Raw genomic sequence first — 21,831 nt, 5'->3', positions numbered from 1 at the left:
CATCCTGTCCGATGGGGACTCAAGACCTTGTCAGGGCACTTGGGGATAGGCTCCACTGTGTCCGGTTCCTTCCATGTCCTTTGTTATAAGATCCACTAAGGAATCTGCAGGAGGGGACACGAGGTAGATGGGCCCTTGAAATCCTCCAGGAACACTGACTCGTCAGAGGTCAGTTTTGGGGCAGACAACACCCCCCCCCAGCAGAGAAGTTACCTGATGTCTCCAAAGGAGACATCCTCAGGGGGGGTGACCTTGGGGAACCTTCCCCTCCTCCAAGTCGGTGTCTTCAGTGAGGGACTCTGGTGGACAGTCCAAGTGCCTCCTTTTACACTTCTATTTACAAGGTACCTCCTCAGTGGGGCTCTCTGGAGAGAATTTGCAAACATCCTGTTTCCGTGGGGAAGCCTCCTGAGGTAGGATGGGCACGGGCTGTCCCCGAGAGGGCAAGATGGTCGGGACCGCACCCAAAGCAGAGGAGGTCTGGAAGGAGTCCAAGGGCGAGATGGTCAAGGGTCTCAAAACGGAGAGAACCTTCACCACCACGTTAAAAGCCTAAGGGGAATGAACAGTACAGTTTTGTACCTACCATAAATGTAGATGTCCGATAGATATGCAACTGCAGTCATAACATATGGGTTGTCCTGCCTCAGGCAGCCCTCGGTCGGCCGGATTCCAAAGTCTGGGTCCGGCGTCGGCCGGTGCCTCCTCTCCGACGTCAGAACGGCTGGAGTATAAAGGCATCGGTCGACGCCATCTTTTTCAGTCTTTCTTGCCCCAGATGCCAGGTGCCCTCCTAGGAAGGCTAAATTTGGTGAATGGATAAACAATTCCAGACATGCACAACAGTAATAAACAGATACACCATAGGAGATGCCCCCAGCTAATAGGAATAGGGGTAGTGGACCCATAAAGAAAGTTGCAGAGGGGTAGGAGGGTGGGAAAATCCGACTGCAGTTGCATATCTATCAGACATCTACATTTATGGTAGGTACAAAACTGTACTATGTCCTTCAAGAATGCAACTGCAGTCATAACATATGGGTTGAATACCAAAGCCAAGCTGGGGGTGGATGGAACTAGGAAAGAGATGGTGTAGCTAAAATGCCCTGCAGGACTGCAGAAGCAAAACCTGCTCGGGATCTGGAGTATAAGGGCAGGTTGTAGTGCTTGGTAAATGTATGCACGGAGCTCCATGTAGCAGCCTCTAGAATGTCCCTTGTAGCCACTCCTCTTAGGAAAGCTGTGGATGTGGCTATAGCTCTGGTGGAATGTGGCCTAATATTGGCTGGCACACCTTTTCCATGGAAAGAATAGCAGAATCTGATGCAGTGTCCAATCCATTTTGAAATTGTTTGGAGATTGCTTTTCCTTGTACTCCAGCAGCATAGGCTACAAACAGTTGGTCAGACTTTTTGGTGGCCTTAGTTCTGTCCAAGTAGTAGCGTAGTTGCCTGTGTATGTCCAAAGTATGCAGCAGTTTTTCCCCCCTGTTTTGCGGATTGGGGAAGAAAGTAGGCAGGTGAATAGCTTGATTTAGAGACACCCTGGAAATAACTTTTGGCATGAATGTAGGATTGGTTCTTAGAGAAACTCTGTCCGGATGAAAAATGAGGAAGGGAGGTACTGCCATGAGTGACTATCTCAGAGACTCTTCTTGCAGATGTGACTGCCAATAGAAAAAACGTTTTCCATGATAGAAATTGCATTTCTGAAGTTGCTGCTGGCTCAAAAGGAGGAAGAGTTAATTTTTCCAAGACGAAATTGAGGTCCCATGCAGGTACTGGCTGTTTTCTGCGAGGTTTGATATTCTTTATCCCTCTTAGGAACTGTCTTAGTAAAGGATGTGAAAACACTGGTGGATCATAATTGTATTTTGCTGAGATTGCTGAGGCGTGAATCTTTATAGAAGAGTATGAGAGTCCAGTATGAAACATTTCTGCCAAGTATTCCAATATCTGAGGTATAACTCAGTAATGTTGTATCCTGACCCCTGTTGGCATTCCAGATGCTGAATCTCTTCCACTTGGCTGAATAGGTTTTTCTGGTGGAAGGTCTGCGTGCTTCCAGTAAGATCTCTTGAACTTTTTTGGAAAGAGAGATAGCGGAAGGAGTCATGGTAACCTCCAGGCTGTCAGATGCAATGTTTCCATGGCAAATTCTGCCCAGCGCCTGAGTGCGCTTATTAAAGCGAGCACAGGCAGCACAGGCCAAGACGTCGTGGTCTGGGCCCAGGCAAGGAAGGCAGTAAGAATGGAAGTCCTTATGAGGTATTTGTTTACCACAAGACAAACAATTATTAACTTTCTCAATTTGTTCTGACATCGGCTGAGGCAAGAAAAAATGTTCCCCAACTGGGTACTTAGCTTTTAGATGACTTCGGTACTGAAAACACAGGAGCTGACCGACCGGCAGTTGCAAACTGCTTCGGGCACCGCGCGGCAAGAAAGACTGAAGATGGCGTCGACCGATGCCTTTATACTCCAGCCGTTCTGATGTCGGAGAGTAGGCGACACCGGCCGACGCCGGACCCAGACTTTGGAATCCGGCCGACCGAGGGCTGCCTGAGGCAGGACAACCCATATGTTATGACTGCAGTTGCATTCTTGAAGGACATCTCCTTGAAGATGCTGGTGGGGGCCTTCCCCTTCTGACTCGACAGAGGAGGCAGAGCCGAGGCTCTAGGAGATGAGATGCCAAGAGGGATACTGTGCTCCAAAATGGTTGGAGCAGACGGTACCCCCTCGGATCTGACCCAGAGGCTATGGCTCCAAGAGCTCGGATCTGAACCCGCTGGATCCAACAAGCCAAAGGAAACGGCCGGCGTCGAGGTGCATGGGACTTGTCAGTGCAGACCCCTCGACCCCGAGGGTCCTTGGAGCCAAGGACTCCAAAACCGAAGGTCAGATCAGAGAAGGAGTCATAGGTGTAAAGAAAGGTTGTGAGCTACCCCACATCCAGAGGGAGAGGGTGCCGGCAAAATACCCGTCTGGATCTGGATGGGGCTGAACCTTTGCATCGTCTTGTCCATCTCTGCTTCACTCAAGCTCCAGGTCGACAGTTAAGCAGCAGCCACCAAAACAGGTCTAGACAGCCGTGGGGAGTGGACCTAACTGGGGACCGGGGGACAGGGGCCTCCTCCGGCTCAGGGGAAAATCTGGGAGAACTAAGCCGAGGAGACCCAGGCCTAGTTAGAGACCTTCCTTTCAGTGGCGGACCAGCCGTAATCAAGCAGATGGGGGACCACTTGTGCAGCTTGACATTTTTGGCCTTTTCTCCCTCCCCGGACCTCTTGACAGGAGTTTGAGTCCCAGAGGCCAGGGAGGCAGAGGAAGATGCAGCTGCTGCTGTTCCCGTGAGAAGTGAAGGAGGAACTTCTGTCCCCGAGGAGGGAAATAGCCCTTCATGGTCAGTTAGTCTCTCCTGTCCTTCAGTGCTCTGGGGTTGAACCCAGCACAGACAGAACAGGAGGTCTGAAGGTGCGCTGCTCCCAGACACACCAGAGTGCGGCCGTCAGCTAGGGAAAGCTTATGATTACACACTGTGCATTTACGGAAACCTGATTTAGGGGCTTCAGACATCCCTAAAAAAAAACAGACCCAAGAAACACACACGAAAGAAAGACTGAAAAAGAACTGAAGTAAATTTTTTTTTTTTTTTTTTTTTTTTTTACAAAACCTCGCTAAAGGTAAAGGAAGGGAAATGAAGAAAATATAAAAACTATTAGATTTTTACTCTCAACAAACTCCCAACTACACTATCGGCAAACAAGATCTGAAGGGAGGAAGGAGGCAAGGGGCATTATGGGTAAGGGGAGGAGCTGGGAGCTCAGATCAGTAGCTGGAAAATGCGACCATGTTGGATCTGATTCGGATCAGAAACCCACAGGTTGAAGATCAAATGAAGTCAACTACTTCAGATGAATTCTTCACAAAACTGTTTAGTGGCATTCAAAATATTACAGTCCTTCAATACTTGCTTCAGAAAACTTATGTATATTGAGGCTGGTTCAGTTAACCAACCTGCTCTAGCTACAATCAGGTGAAACGGAGGTTTCAATGGGTTTTATGGATCTTTGGTAGTCCATGGAAATAAATAACAGGCCCATCTACCCTTAAATATTCCAATATAGATTTATCTCATCACAATTTACAATACTTACAATTGTTAAATCATATTTAAAAATACATGCAGACACCTGTTGTCATGAAATATTACTAAAAGTAGTTAAATCACTTAACTTTCGTGTCATGGAGTCAAAGTAAATATGAACATCCATGATAACAATAGAGCCGCCCTTATTAGCTGGGCAAATCACAATATTCTTACTTCTCAAATTATTCAGGGCTCTGTACTTCCTGTATCAAATTAAAAAATCTACTAGATTTCACATTAGAGCCATCAAAGTATAAATTTCACATTCATATACCTGCAGGAATGTCTCTACTAATGGGCTGTTGCTAGGTGTAAATACACTCGGATTTTTGAAGCCGTAACAACTAAAACCTTTATCTTTGTACATAAGTTTGTGTCAAGTTTCGATAAAAAATATGTAAATCAGTAATGCTTTGAGACAAATCACCTCTCTTGGAGAGAATATATGACAAACCTTTATGTAAAGCTTTCAATTCAAGGGGTGTAAGGAGCCTCTGAGAAATGTTCCAAACTAACTGTTCTTTTTTGTCCACATTTTCTTCAATGTAGGATATACACCTTCTACAGGTACGTATTCCCTTTTGTCTCTCCCCCTGCTCTGCGAACGGCCTCTAGATTGCAGTTGATCCAATTTGATAGGCAGGGGTAGAACTGTTAGAAACGCCTTCTCTGTTGTAGTCTTTACAGACTACTGGATTGGTTTCAGCTACTGCTTGTGATGATACTTGCTTATTGGCTATTGTGGGAGTCACCATAGTAACTAAAGAATTGGTAGTGTTATAAACAGAGTATGCAATAGTGATGTCCAGTGACTCAACCAACTAACTCATTCTCCATTGTGATAGCTCTCCCAACCAATGACTGATGTTCAACATTCAGTTGTGGCTATACAAAAACAATTATTGGCAGTCTCTCATGTCCCTATTAAGTTTTTACTTTTTCTGTTGCATGTCTTTTTTCATATAAAAAGGCATTACCACTTGAGCTATTAGAACCTCAGTCATCACCTGAAGTCAATTCAAACACTTCAGTCTGTTTATTGATCAGATCAGTAAGTTCTCTCTCGTGACCAAAATAAATATCACATTTAATACTGGTCTCTAAACTGATGCACTGCCAACTGGCTAGAAGTTCAGGGTGCATGTTGCCATGCATGGGATGTGCACTCGTGGAACCACAGAAAAAATGTATGCAGGCTTCCATGTGTAGCCTCTGTGCTTGCAGCCTCTTTAGCCTATACAAGTCATGCTCAAGGTCTCACCCTAGTTTTAACAGCAGGACTTATCACAGTTACATCAGTTCCATTCATGATATTCCGTTCATCCTGCTCCAGCAGTGGATTTGAACTCAGTCATAAAAGTCACAAGTCTCTCACTCATATGTACATCACTGTTTCGGTTAGGATTAAAATCCACTTAAACCTCCAAAGGTCCACCTTCAGGCATGCCCAAAACAAAGATAGAAAAATATCCAAATGAAGAAACAGTCTCAGACGAACGGTGCCAGAACCAAAACAGAACTCAAAAGAAACAAATATACTAGCAATGAAACACAGCTGAATGAAAAAATCAGGAAACAATCCAACAAGTTTTATTCAGTAAGCGCTTTCGCGAACCAGTCACTTCTTCAGACAAAATTTTAAAAACATCCACAACTCATTCATATTTATTCTCCACTGTGCTAGCTCTCTCCACCGATGATTGATGTTCATTAACATTCAGTTATGTGGATGCAAAGACATGATTATTGGCAAAGTCTCACGTCCCTTTTAAGTTTTTTTTCTTTTTCTGTTGCAAGTCTTTTTTCAGGCAGTGGATTAAATTAGTATAGATCCTTAAAACCAACATTAAAAAGGACAGGTTAAAAGGGCAATAAGTTTTAAATTGATTGCATCTTGACTGTGTTGCTAATTGGTGCTTCAAAATTTTTATGTATACTATGAGTGTGGATGTCTTAAGGGAAAAGGGGATTTCCCTTTTAACACCAAACTACTTTCCACAGCAGTTACATCAGAAACAAAAATTAGGCATTCTTCAGTATGCCTACTTAATGGAGAACATTTCAACATTTAACAAACATCAGAATGTACCAGAAACAATCCATACCACAAACATTACCTTGCATCTTGACTCAGGTTGTCTTTACTAAGCAAAGTGCCCAAAACATCCAATATGATGGAGAAATGCTTCTTTGTAGCTGTTGTTACAGTGCTTATTACAGCAACGTCAAACAAGGAGGGCGAGGATGAGCTTAGACTACTTGATATGAAATGATCATGCCTGCGAAATTAAACAAAGACCTAAAATTATGATTCTAACTAAACACCTCTAATGGAGGCAAAAACATTTTTACAACTTAAAACGCAGAACATTCAGATCAGTAACAAAACAAAACAAAGATTATGCTTAACAGCTTTTACCATCAAAGAAGTTAAATCTAATGTCAGAAGACTAGAACTCATGTTGTAAACAAAAGTGAAACTGCCAAAGGATTGCTGTGTGTGTGTCAAAAGTTACACCTCCTTACCATAATCCTCTATCTAGGATTACAGCTCAAACTGAAGGGCACTGAGATTTAAACCACAGTCAAGTCATCTCAGCACTTGCAAAGTACAACTGTGTAAGATACTTGTTGTAGTCAACACAACTATAAGAGATCTTCTGTCTCAGGCAGCCTGATGTTAGCCAAACTTCCAGTGCTTTGCACACCTAACCTGGCCAGGCTGACTCCACCTCACCAGGAATATTAACATGCTCCTAGTATAAATATGCTGACAGCCTGCACAACAAAGGTCATTTCTGTCTATAAAGGGAGACTTGCAGCTCTGCAAACGCCTCCCACAACCACCCCCAGCCTATGCAGAGAAGCCATACACATAGGTTTTCCATGGTCTTGGTGTCTTCAGAGAACCAAATGCCCTTCCTACCACGGCAGGTATGGGAGGTGATGGAGAAAGGTTGACTAGTTACCCATTACTACTTGAGTGCTCAGTTATGGGATTCAGAGATGGACGACAAAACCTATTACAATGGTAAACTTAGATAAACACACAGGATTATGTTAAATTTTTTACATAACTGTATTGTGTTCTTTAAATGTTTTACTGTTGCAGTAATCCCCGCATGTAGATTGCCAAAGCTTGCCAGATGGGAGCTTGGCTACTGCCCTAGGGCAAGCTGAATGAGTCAAGTACAGCAGCGGTGAAAACCTCTACACTTGCCTTAAAAAAAAAAAAACTCCATTCTGCAAGTCATTATAGAATGGGTGGAGAGGACCAAGTGGCTTCTTACAAAATGGCCTGGGTACTCAACCCTCTCAATTACAACACTAGAAAGAGTGGGCCTAGTAGACTGTAGCCACACACCATTGAAGGGTCTTTCCATGAACACAAACAAAAGGGAATATGATGAACCAAGCATTTACATATGGTCTTTATACAAACTGGATTTCCTTCTTAGTAGCAAGAGTGGCTTCTTTTCTTATGCTCTTGATACTATACCATAACTGTCTGGGAACATCCCAAGAGGGTAGAAATACCATCCCCCCAGCACTCTGGAAATTAAGAAAAAAAGCCTAGTAACAGAATGGAGTGGTTAAGGACAACTTTGTAGCCATCAGATGCATAAAATAAGGGGTTTCACCTTTATCTGGTCCTGTATGGAAAATTAAAAATGGCTTTTCACACAAGCATGGAGTTCAGAGGTGATCCTGAATGAAGTGCCTACAGTTGAGCTGTTTACCATATTAGAAAAAAAGAGGCCATGTCAGTTTTCTAGAAAACAAAGTACAGTCCCCACTATTGAATCACTGCATTCTTAAGGGGATCTCCAGCATAAGATACCCTCAAGAAACTGCAAATGGTAGAAGAGGATATTGTGGTCCCAAACGGGCTATTGCCAAGCTGCAACAGTAGACAAATGCGCACTCAGTGGGGCACAGGCTAGTCCTGCACCAGACAGGCATTACAGAATTCCTGACACTTAATTGGGTTTTGAATACTCTAGGTACCAGAGGAAAAAAATATCTTCATTTTAATTTTAGTACATCCTCTAATACATACCTTAAGGGTAACAATTTCATATCATTCATAAATACTGCGAGTTTATGTTGCTGCAGTGCATCATGGACCCCCTAGTGGGTCAAAAGAGCAGTGCTGAGGCAGAGTTCGGCATCAGAACAGAAACAAATGCTGCCTCAGGCAAATGGATGACATCAGTGGCAGTGCTGGACTCTTACCCCTTAACTCCTAAATCACTCCTGGGGAGTAAATGGACTAGTGGGCAAGGATATAGAAAGACATATCCAACTCTCCCTGCATGGTGCTCTGGTGGAGGATTGTTTCTGGTGCCTTTTCCTTGGAAAAGGCAATACTTCTGGTACACTATATGTGCGATTTCTAGAGAGAGATCTCTATCATCTATTCATGGGAATATACAATTGTACTGCTTAATCTGCCCACACACACTACTGACATGACCTGCACAAAGCTAAGGATCAAGCATGACCGAGCCATCTCTCATCCATGAAGTACGAGTCATCCCTTGTTAACCTGCAGCACATAAATGAAAGTTAAGCACTTATCATAATCTTAGATCAGTGTTTTCTTCCTTACGACTCAATGTATCCAACCTCAGCACCATTTTTTAAGCTCTTGGATTCAGGGATCAGGCTCCTCCCCTGCCCATAATCCCCCTTGTTCCTACAATGCCTTAGACAAAGTATTTTACACAAGTGGTCAACCTCTTAACAGGCTCAAAAAAAAAAGTCATGAGAAAGGTGAAAAATCAGCTCAAGGCTGAATGCACAAGGCCCTGGACAGGTTCATTTGATCAGACGAGAGCCAATGCTCAAACAAGCACCTAAGAACTCCAGACCATGAGTTGGGTGAGCTGAGATCTGGTTTAATTGACTTATCCCTAGACTGGAGCAAGTAGTCCCTTGCCTGTACCAGTTGATACCTGGTTGAAGTAATAAGGAGCCAGTCATCTAGAAAGAAAAATACCCAGGATCCCAGCAGACTCAAGTAAGCTGTTACAACTATGCATATGGTAAACACCCTGCGGGCTGTGGTGAAACCAAAGGGCAGTGCTCTGAACTGGTAGTGACTGGCTCACAGCCAGAATCATAGTTATCGCCTAAAGTGCCTGTTTATGATGAGATAGCATGCATCCTGAAGATCTATCGAGCATATCCAATTGTGCCTTCTGCAGTAAGGCCAAAATGAACTGAACTGTGAATATCTGAAAGTTTGTATACTGCACAAACTGATTTAACTTGCTGAGATTCACAATTGGTCTCAAGTTCTCTGACATTTTTGGCACAAAGAAGAATTTTAAATTGCAGACCCTCTCTGGTCGGGGGGGGGGCTTTTGTATGACTTTTTTCTAGCAGCTTTGTTTTATTTCTCTAGATGTTGCTTCCCTCTGAGTGGGAACATTCAGGATTTTCATCAGAACTGCTGGAGGGAACAAGGAAAATGGTATGGTGTAACCTCCGGATATAATCCTCTGCACCCAAGAATCTTTTTGATACACAACCAGGCTCTCTGGTGCAGACAGAAACTCCTGACTGTCTCCATCAAGGGACAGTCGGGCCTCCTTTCAGAAGCATTGATACGGCCCTGTCTGAGAAAACCCTCTCTAGATCCCTGGTTTATTATCCACTTCTGCTGCAAGGACAGCTTCTTCTGTCAGAGTTCCTCCTTCTGCCCATGTAGGAATAATCTCCACGCGACTCTTGGAAAGGACCTTGAGATTTCTTAAACCGCATCTTTGTTACCTTGCAGGTTCCTAGCAAAAGGCCTCTCCCAGGGAAGAAAAACATACACCCATGGCAGTCAGGGTCTTTTCGTCTTGTTCGCACCTGGAGTGCGCCCCTAACCCTCTTTCCCATAATACTTTGTATGACTCATGCCAGACTCAAGGAAGTAACTTTGAATTCCCATGCCACAGACATGTAAATGGGATTTGTGAAGGTCACTGTTATTTTCTTTACCTTCTGTAAAAGGACCGCTTCTTTTCTGTCTCTAATCACCCTCACTTATGTTTGGCTCAGACCTTGTTTTATACTATACTTAGAAGTTATCCAGCTACAGCCAGAAAAGTAACTACACAGCAGGCCCTTGTTCAGTGTTTTCTTTTGTAGCTCAAGAGGAATGGAGTCCCCTCCCTCCACACTACTGCAGAGGTGTTAAAACTGTCATTGCGCTGACAGACCCTTGCAGAATCAATTCCTCAAGCTACAAAAGAAAACCCTGAACAAAGGCCTGCAATTTAGTTACTTTTCAGGCTGTAGCTGGACAACTTCTAAGTATAGTGTAAAACAAGGAATGAGCCAAACAAATGAGGGTGATTAGAGAAAGAAAAGCAGCAGTTCTTTTAGAGAAGGTAAAGGGAATAACTGACTCACACAAATCCCATTATACGCCAATGGCATGGGAATCCAAGGTGACTTTCTTATGTCTGGCATGATTAATACAAAGCATTACGGGAAAGAGAAAGGGTTGAGGGAGAACAAGATAACATTGATGCATCAAGCCCCATTGGAAGCCATGCTGTGGAAAACAGGCTAAAATTACAAACAAAGCACTTAGACTGATTTTGAGGTGTTAAAATAGGTCAGGAAACAGATTGAAAAAGTACAGTTTTGTACCTACCATAAATGTAGATGTCCGAACTGGATAGCATCTGCAGTCATAACAAGTGGGTTGTCCTGTCGTCAGGCAGCCCTGCAGTCGGCCGGATTCCAAAGTCCGGGTCCGGCTTCGGCTGATGTCGCACTCCACCCGACGTCATCTCTGTTGGTCTTCGGGTATAAAAGCATCAGCCGACGCCATTTTCCTCAGTGTTTCTTGCCCCAGGTGCCAGTAGCCCTCTTGCAGGCTAAAATTTGGATAGATGCCAATGTTTCCAAATAGATAGAGGTAAACACAACAATAAGCATATATGTACATATATACAAACAAATACACCATAAAGACTCCCCAACAGCTAGCTATTAGGAGGGTAAACACCCTAGGAGTACCACAGAGGGGAAGGAGGGAGGTAATCCTGACTGCAGATGCTATCCAGTTCGGACATCTACATTTATGGTAGGTACAAAACTGTACTATGTCCTTCATGGATGCATCTGCAGTCATAACAATGGGTAGAATACCATAGCCAACTAGGGGAGGAGGATAAAAGTAGATTATGGTGTGTTTAGGATCCCTTGCAGTACAGCAGTGGCAAACCCTGCTCAGGATCTGGAATAGAGGCAAATTATAATGCTTGGCAAATGCATACGGAGGTCCAAGTAGCCGCCTCAATAATGTCTTTGGTTGCCACTCCTCGTAAGAAGGCTGTGGTAGTGGCTGTTGCTCTTGTAGAATGAGGTCTTATGTTCTGTGGAATTGGTTTTCCATGGAAGGAGTAACAGTATCGTATGCAATTTCCTATCCATTTGGAGATTGTCTGTTTGGAGATAGCTTTTCCTTCCCTTCCTGTTGCACAGGCTACAAAAAGTTGGTCAGTCTTTCTGCTATTTTTTGTTCTGTCCAAGTAGTAGCGTAGCTGTCTATGTACATCCAAGGTATGCAGTATTCTTTCCCCTCTGTTTTGTGGGTTGGGAAAGAAGGTAGGTAGGTGGATTGCCTGGTTCAAAGATACTCTGGATACCACCTTGGGCATAAATGTAGGATTAGTCCTCATGGACACTATCTTGGTGGAAGATTAGGAAGGGTTGCACTGCCATTAAGGCCTGTAGTTCTGAAACCCTCCTTGCTGAAGTAATTGCCAGTAGGAAAGCAGTTTTCCATGACAGGTGTTGTAGGTCTGCTGTTGCTGCTGGTTCAAAGGGTGATAGTGTCAACTTTTCTAGCACAAAGTTTAAATCCCAAGGTGGTAATGGTGGTTTCCTTGGAGGTTTTACATTCTTGATTCCTCTGAGGAACTGCCTGAGCAAAGGGTGCGAAAAAACAGGTGGATCAAAGCTGTATTCTGCTGAAATAGCTGATGCGTGTATCTTGATGGAGGAGTAGGACAGGCCTGAATGAAGAAGTTCGGCCAGATACTCCAGAATGTTAGGCATATCTATGTTTGACAGATCTTTTCCTCTGTGGGTACTCCAAATGACAAACCTTTTCCATTTTCCAGCATAGTTCCTTCTTGTTGAAGGTCTGCGTGCTTCAAGAATAATGTCTTTAACTCTTTGAGAAAGTTCTGGATTAGCTGCTGCTATGTGATGTTCCATGCAGTCAGTTGTAGCGTTTTAGGTTTGGATGTATGATGCTGTAGTTGTTCTGAGTTAACATCAAAGGCATCAGGGGTATTGGCCACATATTGTTCCGAAACATGCTCTTCAGTAGTGGGTACCAGTGTTGTCTTGGCCAGTTTGGGGCTATCAGGATTATCCTTGGACGTTCTTCCTTGATTTTTAGTAGTACCTTGTGTATCAAAGGAAGAGGTGGGAATGCATATGCTGTTAGGCCTTTCCAGTTGAAGGAGAGTGAGTCCACTTTCCATGCTAGTGGATGGAATGTCCTTGTGCAGAATTTTTTGAGCTGGTGATTGAGAGGTGATGCGAATAGGTCCATCTGTGGCATTCCCCATTTCTTTGAGATGGTCTTGAAGATGTCCGGGTGCAGTTTCCATTCGTGGGCATCCGAAGTGGTTCTGCTTAATATGTCTGCTAGAGTATTGTCTTTCCGGTACAAATATTGCCTGTAACTGAATGTTGTAGCTGAGTGCCAGGGTCCACAGCTCCAAGGTCATTCTGCATAGGGGGTATGAATGAGTGCCTCCCTGTTTGTTGATGTACCACATGACTGTGGTGTTGTCTGTCCTTATCATCAACTGGCCCTCTTTGAGGAATGGTTTGAACTTTTGGATTGCCAGTTTTACTGCCAGCATTTCTTTTAGATTGATGTGCAGGTGAAGTTGATCCTGTGTCCACAATCCTTGCACGCATTTGTCCAGCATGTGGGCCCCCCATCCTAGGTCTGAAGCGTCTGTTGTGATGGTCTGGCTTGGTTGACATCTGCGAAAGGGTAGGCCTGGGTTTGACTGGCATGCCTGAGCCCACCATATGAACTCCTGTTTTAAGCATGGAATTAGTGGGATTTCTGTTTCTAGACTGTGTCTGTGTTGGGACCATAAATTCTTTAGGTACCACTGTAGTTTCCTCATATGTAGTCTGGCAAATGGGACCAAGATTATGCATGATGCCATGAAGCCCAAGGATTGCAGACATTTTCTTGCTGTTAACTTGTTCAGTTTTGTTAGTGCCAAGAAGTAAAGTGGAAGTTCTTTTTGTTTTTCTGTAGTCAGGAATGCCATTTGTTGTACTGTGTCCAATTCCGCGCCCAAGAATGTCCTTGTTTGGGATGGTATCAGCCTTGACTTTTGTAAATTGACTGTGTATCCCAGTCCTTGTAGCAAGTAAATGACCCTTTGTAAATCTGTTGTCAGCTTGCTTTTGTTGTCCCCTTGTAGCAGGCAGTCGTCCAGGTATGGGTAAATTTGAATTCCCTGTAGTCTGCAATGGGCGATTACTGTTGCCAGGCATTTTGTGAATACTCTGGGCAGTAGATAAGCCAAAGGGCAATGCTGAGAATTGATAGTGCTCTGATCCTGCAAGAAATCTGAGGTATCTTCTGCAGATTGGTCGAATGGGGACGTGCAGGTATGCCTCCTTGAGATCTAGAGTTACCAGCCAAGACTCCTTGCCCAGCATGGGAAGAAGTTGCTGTAGGGTCAGCATTTTGAATTTTGGGACAATGATGTATGTATTTAAGGTGGACAGATCGAGAATTGGTCTCCAACTTTTTCCTTTCTTGGAACTAGGAATAGTCTGGAATAGAACCCCTTTCCTTGTTCTGCTGTTGGCACTCTTTCCACAGCTCTCATGTTGGCTAACTCCATTATCTGGCGTAGAGCCTCTTTTTGATTTGGAGGTAGATTTGGCATTCCTCTTTGACTGGTAAAGTGTGGAAGTGAAACCGTAACCTTGATCTATGGTTTGTAAAATCCACTTGTCTTTTGTTATGTAGTGCCAGTTCTTTGAAAATAAGGTTAACTTTCCGCCTAGAGGAGCTGCTATTTATTCCCTGGTAGGCGGAGTTAGGATTAAGTCACTGTGGTTGTGCTGATGTAGTGGCAGTGGCTGTGTCTGTGCCTCTGTTGTTACCTTGCCACTGTCGTCCTCTGTAGGCACCTCCTCTGGGTTGGTTTCTGCCTCTGGAGCGTCTATTCCTGCCCCTTTGAGATTTTGTGGAGTCAGGAAAGGACCAATTTTGGCAGGCCAGTTCCTGCTAAACCTTGGGGTTGAACCTGCAAGAAATCTTTAACAGTTTGAACAGATTTTGCCTTTTCTTCCATTTTCTTCATAACCTGCTGGGCAGGTGTACCAAACAAACTTGTCTTGTCCATAGGAGCATCTAGCAACTTGGCTTTAACATGATCCGGTAAAGCTTGTTCCTTTAGCCATGCATGCCTTCTTATCACTGTGCCTGTCATGGCTGATCTAAATGAAGCCTCCAGTGCATCATAGCCACATTTTAAGGAATGGTTGCTAACCTGTTGTATGTTATTTACCATCTCTAATACATATTTCTTATCAAGAGATTCATCAGTGGTTAGTTTTTAGTTAACTGATCAAGCATAAACTCTTGGTATTGTATCATGTGAAACTGACAGTTTAAAGCTCTAGCTGAGAGAGTAGCTGAAGTGTAGACCTTTTTACCCCATCTGTCTAATGACCTTGCTTCCCTTTCAGAAGGAATAGGGTTTTAGCTGTGGTCGGCTACTGCCTTGGGACCCTGGGATATAGTTTCTGGGTCTGCAAGTGGGGCCTTGTAAAGGTGGTGAGGAGTATCTGGCACCCTGTAAAATCTGTCTGGTTTGGCAGGGGCTGGGGTAAAGAATCTGGAGCGGAGCAAACATCATTAAAAGCATCATCCACCACAGATAGAACAGGAGGTATAGCTAAGGGCCTGTGCTGTGGGAGGTGCAGAAAGGTTCTAAGTCTTTTTCTGGAGTCTGAAAAATCCTGTTGCTGCCATTGGAACTGTTCTCGCATGGCATGCATGGTTTCCCCAAAGGAGAATTCTTCTGGTGGGGAAGCAGCAGGAATGGATTCTTCAGCATCAGAATCTTCAAAATTGGAGAAGGGAGCCTCTGGCTGGTCAGTTATGTCTGATTCATCAGCAGAAACATCAGAAGACACTGGCTCAGGGGGCTCTGCCCTAGGTCTCTTCTCTGGGGCTGAGAGGCCCTGTCTGGGTGAGATTGAGATCCTCTAATTAAAGAAATTAAATCTTCTGCCAAAGAAAGCATTTGAGAACTAGAAGAGGGCCTGGAAGTGGGGGGTTTAACAGGCACTGATTTAGTAGTCTTGGCTGCTTTAGCCCTGGCGAAGGCCTTAATGGACATGGCTGCTGGAGGCCTAGCAGCACCACGTGCTGGGGTAGAGACATCCAAGGGGATGGTGTCTGATAAGTCAACCACCGTAGTGGGTAAAAATTCTGAGGTCGATTCAAGAGTTGTAGCAGGGGCCTCAGTAGTAAGAATAGGTTCAGCTGTGCTTAGATCAGTTTTCTCGGTTTCGGCGAAACCGAGACACTGTTTGCTTTACCGTGGTTTCGGCCGAAACCATGAGTGTCGATCTTTATCTTTGCGTTTTGGAAGACTGGGTAGTCGGAGGATCCGACGGCAAAATGTACGAAAAATAAGTACCAAAAAACTGTTCTGAAACCTCCGCCCGCCCACTAAGCGTTCGTGGGGTGAAAGAGGCACAGGCGAACAGGCTGCTACGTCGTGGGCTGGGCCTAAACAAGGCAGACAGTAAGAGTGGAAATCTTTATGAGGTATTTGTTTCCCACAGGTTAAACAATTGTTAACTTTTTCTGACATCGGCTGAGGCAAGAAAGAGTCCCCAACGGGGTACTTAGCTTTAGAAGTCTTCGAAGTAGTATTCGGTAGAAGTAATCTCTGGATCCGACCGACAGGCACTTGCGAACAGCTTCTGCTTCGGGCGCCACGCGGCAAGAAAGACTGAGGAAAATGGCGTCGGCTGATGCTTTTATACCCGAAGACCAACAGAGATGACGTCGGGTGGAGTGCGACATCAGCCGAAGCCGGACCCGGACTTTGGAATCCGGCCGACTGCAGGGCTGCCTGACGACAGGACAACCCACTTGTTATGACTGCAGATGCATCCATGAAGGACATCAGATTTTTTTTTTTTTAGATCTAGGGCAGAGTTTTCCTTCAAGATTCTAAGGAGCCACTGGTCTTCTAGGTGGGTGGATATGTAAAACCCCTTTGAAGAACGTTTACTTCACGCAGGCCAGAAAGGAGGGTGTGTTCACTGGTAGACAAACAGAGATGGCCAAGATAGGATTCTTAACAGAACAGTAAGGCAGGCCAAACGATAATCCCAATACTAAAAAAAAAAAAAGGCACAGGTTTCTTGATCTCTAATACCGGCTGCACATTCTCAGAAAACAGGTGCCTAAAAGGTATTAAAATTCTATCATTCGAGCAGTGAGATGAAGAAATTGAAAATTATGGTGCATTAACCAACCCCTGTCCTGCATGAGTAAAATCCATCCTCTGTGGTGGTTCATAAGTTAAGCGCTCTCACTGCAACTATGCATCTGTATTGTTCATTTTCATTATTCAGTGAATGGGTGTCTGATCAGACCCCAGATCAGGCTCAGCTGCATTTCTTCTAGACTTGGATCAGACTCTGGCTCCTCCCTTTACCCACAATGTCTCCATCCCTCCTATTACCTCGGACAGTTAGCTGCTCAATCTGTAAAAGGTTGATAACATACAGAAACAGAAAGGACAGAATAGGGGCTCAAACATGAACTATGGTTCCACTATTTCTATCAGGCCACTTCAAAAAGAAAAGGAGGGGTAAGGAGGGTGGGAAGTTGAGGAAGAATGAAAATGACCCAACACAGATGCATAGTCATGGTGAGTACATAACATTTGTATCTAAGTGTCATTTTCATTCATTCCTCAACGAATGGGACAAACCCCTCCTAGCTACGATAACCTTGGGTGGCCCTCCAAGAAGGATGTTCCAGAGTATCGCAGAACAAAAGGCAGTAAATGCTTCTGGAAATGATGTCCAATGTGAAATCAGCAATAAGTGTGAACATTAGACCAAATGGCTGTAGCACAATCTCAACTCTAGCCCAGAACGCAGATGACATAGCCATAGATCTAGTGGAGTGAGCTTTAAGTCATCGCAGTAAAAAAGTAGACTTTGTACAGAACAAACATACGAAATGCAATCTGTTAGCCATTTGGCTGAGTCCACGATAGAAACTTTTTCCCCAATCTATTATGGGTAAATGACAAACAGCTGGTCACTTTTCCTAAAATTCCTCAGTCTATAAAGATAAAAACAAAGCTGTCTATGCACATCCAAAAGGATAAGCATGTACTTTCCTTTACTGGAAAATTTTTGAAAGAACACAGGGAAATTAATCATTTGGTTGATGTTTGACTCAGAGGCTACTTTAGGTAAGAGATGGATTAGTATGCAAGGTGACTACATTTATGGAATATCAAACACGGTGGTTTTGAGGAGAGTGCTTGAAGTTCAGAAACTCACCTTGATGCAGTAACGGCCACTAGAAGTATAGTCTTCCAAGAAAGAAATCTTGAGATCAGATCTGGCTGTGAATTCGAAAGGAGGTTGAGTCAAGCTCCACAACAAACGTGTAAGGTCCCATGGTGGGATAGGATCTTTAATCTGAGGTCTATGTAAATAGGTACCTTTAAGAAAAGCTTTGCATAACCTAAATGAATATGAAAGAAAACCAGGACCTCTGGTGTGGTAATAAGAGATGGCTGCTAGCTGAACTTTTAACAGTGGAAAAACTAGCTCCTCCTTGAAAATCTAAAGCAAGAAAGTCTAAAAACAGCAGAAATTGGAGCACTGGATTGCCATTTACTTATTTTCCTACTGCAAGCTTTTTGGGAATAATATTAAAATTTAGCAAACTGGGGAAAATGTCTGGGCTGTCTAGCCATCATTGAAAACTGAGAAACCATGTAGTCAAACTTGAGACCTGGAATGTCTGGTTGAACCATCCCTGCGAGATAAGATATCAGATCTGGACTGGGGTCTGGTGTCTGAGGAGGACATAAGAGGCGAGACCACAGGAAGGGGAACCAAACTTCCAGAGGCCAAAAGAAAGAAAAATGGATAACGAAATTTGGAAACTGGAAATGGGGGTGTAAACTTACAGGTGGATAGCCAACTGGCTCACAGACAGGATCCAGGAAGTTACACCTGGGAAGTCCACCTCTACAAAGAGGCCAGTCACAAGTGGAGTCCCTCAGGGTCAGTCCTTGGAACGCACCTTTTTGGCATTTACTTCTCAGAAGTAAAGGCCAATGTCAGTGGTCTCTGGCTGACTAAGTTTGCAGAGGATTGCAAATTATGAACTACCATTGAATCTCACACTGACAAATGTTCTCCAGGAGGGGATGGCACAAATCTGGTGTCAGAGCCATGGACTTGAACCAAATGCCAAGAAATACATAATGGTATCCATTGGGAAGTCATCCATCCGTGGTAACTACCATATTGACAACACCCCCCTTAGAGTTGGCCCAGTAGTCAGAGACTTAGGGACAAAGATAGCAATCTAGCCTTTGATCATCACTTGTCTACAGAACTGAGAAAATCCTTCTCTGTTACTCAACTTATAAACAAAGGTATAGCATCTACTGCCAAGGAAGTGATTGTTCCACTGTATTTGGCATTCATCAGACCTATCATTAAGTACAATGCCTCCCTTTGGTATGTACCTAACCAGGCATATCCAACAAGTGGAAGATCCAAAGAGGTTCCTCACTAAAAAAATACAGGGCGCAAGTAATATGTCCTATGCAGACCACCTCAAGGCCCTATCCCTGTATTCTGACTCCTACAGGCTTTTGAGAAAAAATCTATGCCTGGAATACAAGGCATTGTCAGACCCCAATATGATGTACCTTCTGCATATCCAAAAAACAAATAGCACCAGAATTATTCGTACTTAAACCTTGCCTGTAATATAAACAGGACCTGCTGGAGAGAGAGGTATATATCTCAAAGACTACCCCAGTCTATGTAAAGTACAGTTGTGTACACCTACCATAAATGTAGATGTTAGAGTGTCTTCACTGTTGCAGTCATGACTGTAGGGTTCTCCCCTGCCGGCAGGCATCCCTCGGTCGGCCAGAATCCCGAAGTCTGGGTCTGGCTGTTCAACCATGCTCCCTGACGTCAGAGCGCCAGGAGTCCAAAGCTGACAGCAGACGCCATCTTCTCCAGTTTTTCTTGCCCCAGATGTCAGGAGTCCCAAAATGAAAAAGGTCCCACAACCTTTGCAAATACACCTCAGAAGAATGGTGAAAAAAAAAGGAAATACACAAAAGTAAAAACAAGAGGGGACAGGAGGGAGGGAAACCCAGACTGCAACAGTGAAGACACTCGAACATCTACATTTATGGTAGGTGTACACAACTGTACTATGTTCATCGTGTTTCACTGTTGCAGTCATGACTGTAGGGTAGAATCCCAAAGCTGAAAGAAAGGGAGGTGGTCATAAAGAGGAAGGGGTGGCTAAAAGGCCCTGCAGGACTGCAGAGGCAAAGCCTGCCCTAGACAGAGTAGAGAGGTAGATTGTAGTGCTTAGAAAATGTATGCACTGAACTCCAAGTTGCAGCTTCCAAAATGTCCTTGGTAGGAACTCCCCTGAGGAAGGCCGCAGAACTGGCAGCAGCTCTGGTAGAATGAGTCCGTATACTCCCAGGGATTTACAACATGATGGTATTAATCATTTATCTTTTATATTTTGTATATATATTAATTGTACAACGTGGAAGGTATAATTTTTAGGTAAAATTGACAGCCCTTATAAATTTGTACATTAACCTTGGATTCTTTGTTGGAAAATGTGCAGTAGTAGAGCTGGCATAGTATAATATATCATATTACACTAGCAATGAATGGTTTTATACAAGCATTAATTTGTTGAATGAATTGCCCCTACTATTTTTAACATAATACTGTTGTATACGTTTGTTTTTACACGCACTTTACAGTTGTATTAATACATTGTAGTTACTGAATGAGTACGCTCATGTGTGACTTGTAGTGACGTATTGTAACGCACTTGCGTCACTTTCAGGTTTAAATGTTTGGCGCTTTCTTTTTGTCCATTTCTCTGAAGAAGTTACTGTTTGACAGTAGCGAAAACGCATGTTGTCTTAAAAAAACAATAAATTTGCGTTCAGAATATCGCTACCAGCTTATTGTATATTACCTTGGCTAGTGACGGATTTACCTGGCAATTTTTTCTTTTTTGCTGTTTAGTACTTCACTGGTTTGCTACTCCCTGGGATTTGCTTTCCAAGGTGAGAATAACAATCTGATTCCATGAGCAATCTATTTAGAAATGGTCTGTTTTTAAATGGCTTTACCTTGGGAACTTGAAGCATAAGAAACAAACAATTGTTCTGACTTTCTGATGTCCTTGGTTCTGTTCAGGTAAAAACGTAATTGTCTGTGTACATCCAAGGAATGTAAGATCCTTTCCCCTTTATTTTGAGGAGTGGGGAAAAAGGTTGGCAAGTGTATAGTTTGATTTAAAGCCACTTTGGAAACCACCTTAGGCATGAAGGTAGGATTAATCCTCAAAGATACCCTGTCTTGATGAAAAATAATATAAGGCTCCACAGCCATAAGCACTTGTAACTCTGAAACTCTCCTGGCAGAGGTTAGGGCTAACAGGATAGCTGTCTTCCAAGATAAAAACTTGATGTCAGAAGAGGCAGCAGGCTCAAAAGGAGGCAAGGTTAGTTTTTCCAAAACATAGTTGAGATCCCAAGCAGGAATGGGAGGAGATCTAGGAGGTCTTAAGTTCTTAGCTCCTCTGAGAAACTATCTCATGAGCTGGTGGGAAAAGATGGGAGAGTCTGTATTATAATGAGCAGAAATAGCAGAGGCATGTATCTTAATGGAAGAGAAAGAGACACCCTTCTGTAAGAGATCTGTCAAGTAAAGTAAAATTAAAGTAATGTTAGGAAGAAGAGGATCAGAATCCTGAGCCTGCATCCAGGAACAAAATCTTTTCCATTTTCCTGCATAAGATTTTCTAGTGCTAGGACGTCTGGCTTCTAAAATGACATCCATAACCTGCTTGGGCAGTAAAGAAGAAATCAAAGGCCCTGGATTAACCAGGCCGCCAGGCTGAGAGTTCTGACATGAGTGTGTAGAACCTGACCCTGATGTTGGGACAGAAGGTTCGGAGACTGAGGTAAAACCCAAGGGGGCTCCAGGCATAGGTTTTTTAGAGTTGGATACCAAAACTGCCGAGGCCAATTTGGAGCCAGCAAGATCATCATCTTGGGCTTGTCCTGTTTTATCTTCAATAAAACCCGAGGAAGAGGCGGAAAGGCATATCCGGAGAGGTTCCTCCAACTGAATGACAGGGCGTCCACTTTCCAAGCTTCTCTGTGGGAAGTCCCGGTGCAAAATTTCTGTAGTTGACGATTGAGATGGGATGCAAAGAGGTCTATGTGAGGACATCACCAGACTGCTGTTATCCTGAATATTTTGGTGTCCAGCATCCACTCGTGTGGATCCGAAAGGTTTCTGCTCAGACTGTCTGCCAGGAAGTTTTGTTTCCCT

General features: G+C 43.8%; 1 protein-coding gene across 1 annotated transcript in view; it reads right to left on the bottom strand.

Moving 5' to 3' along the window:
- Positions 1 to 21,831, bottom strand: part of LOC122817306 (serine/threonine-protein kinase SMG1-like) — a gene marked incomplete in the record, with an annotated part of 2,898,779 nt that overhangs the window by 2,411,675 nt on the left and 465,273 nt on the right. Inside the window, 1 exon segment of the mRNA XM_044090530.1 lies at positions 6,270 to 6,431. Within this exon segment, the coding sequence (XP_043946465.1) occupies positions 6,270 to 6,431 (162 nt within the window).

This window comes from Protopterus annectens, chromosome 12.part0, assembly GCF_019279795.1.
Source record: "Protopterus annectens isolate FY-2018-M chromosome 12.part0, PAN1.0, whole genome shotgun sequence".
In the NCBI taxonomy this organism is placed as follows: domain Eukaryota; kingdom Metazoa; phylum Chordata; order Ceratodontiformes; family Protopteridae; genus Protopterus; species Protopterus annectens.
Note: the sequence above shows the minus strand (reverse complement) of the source record. Positions and strands in the feature narration are given on the sequence as shown.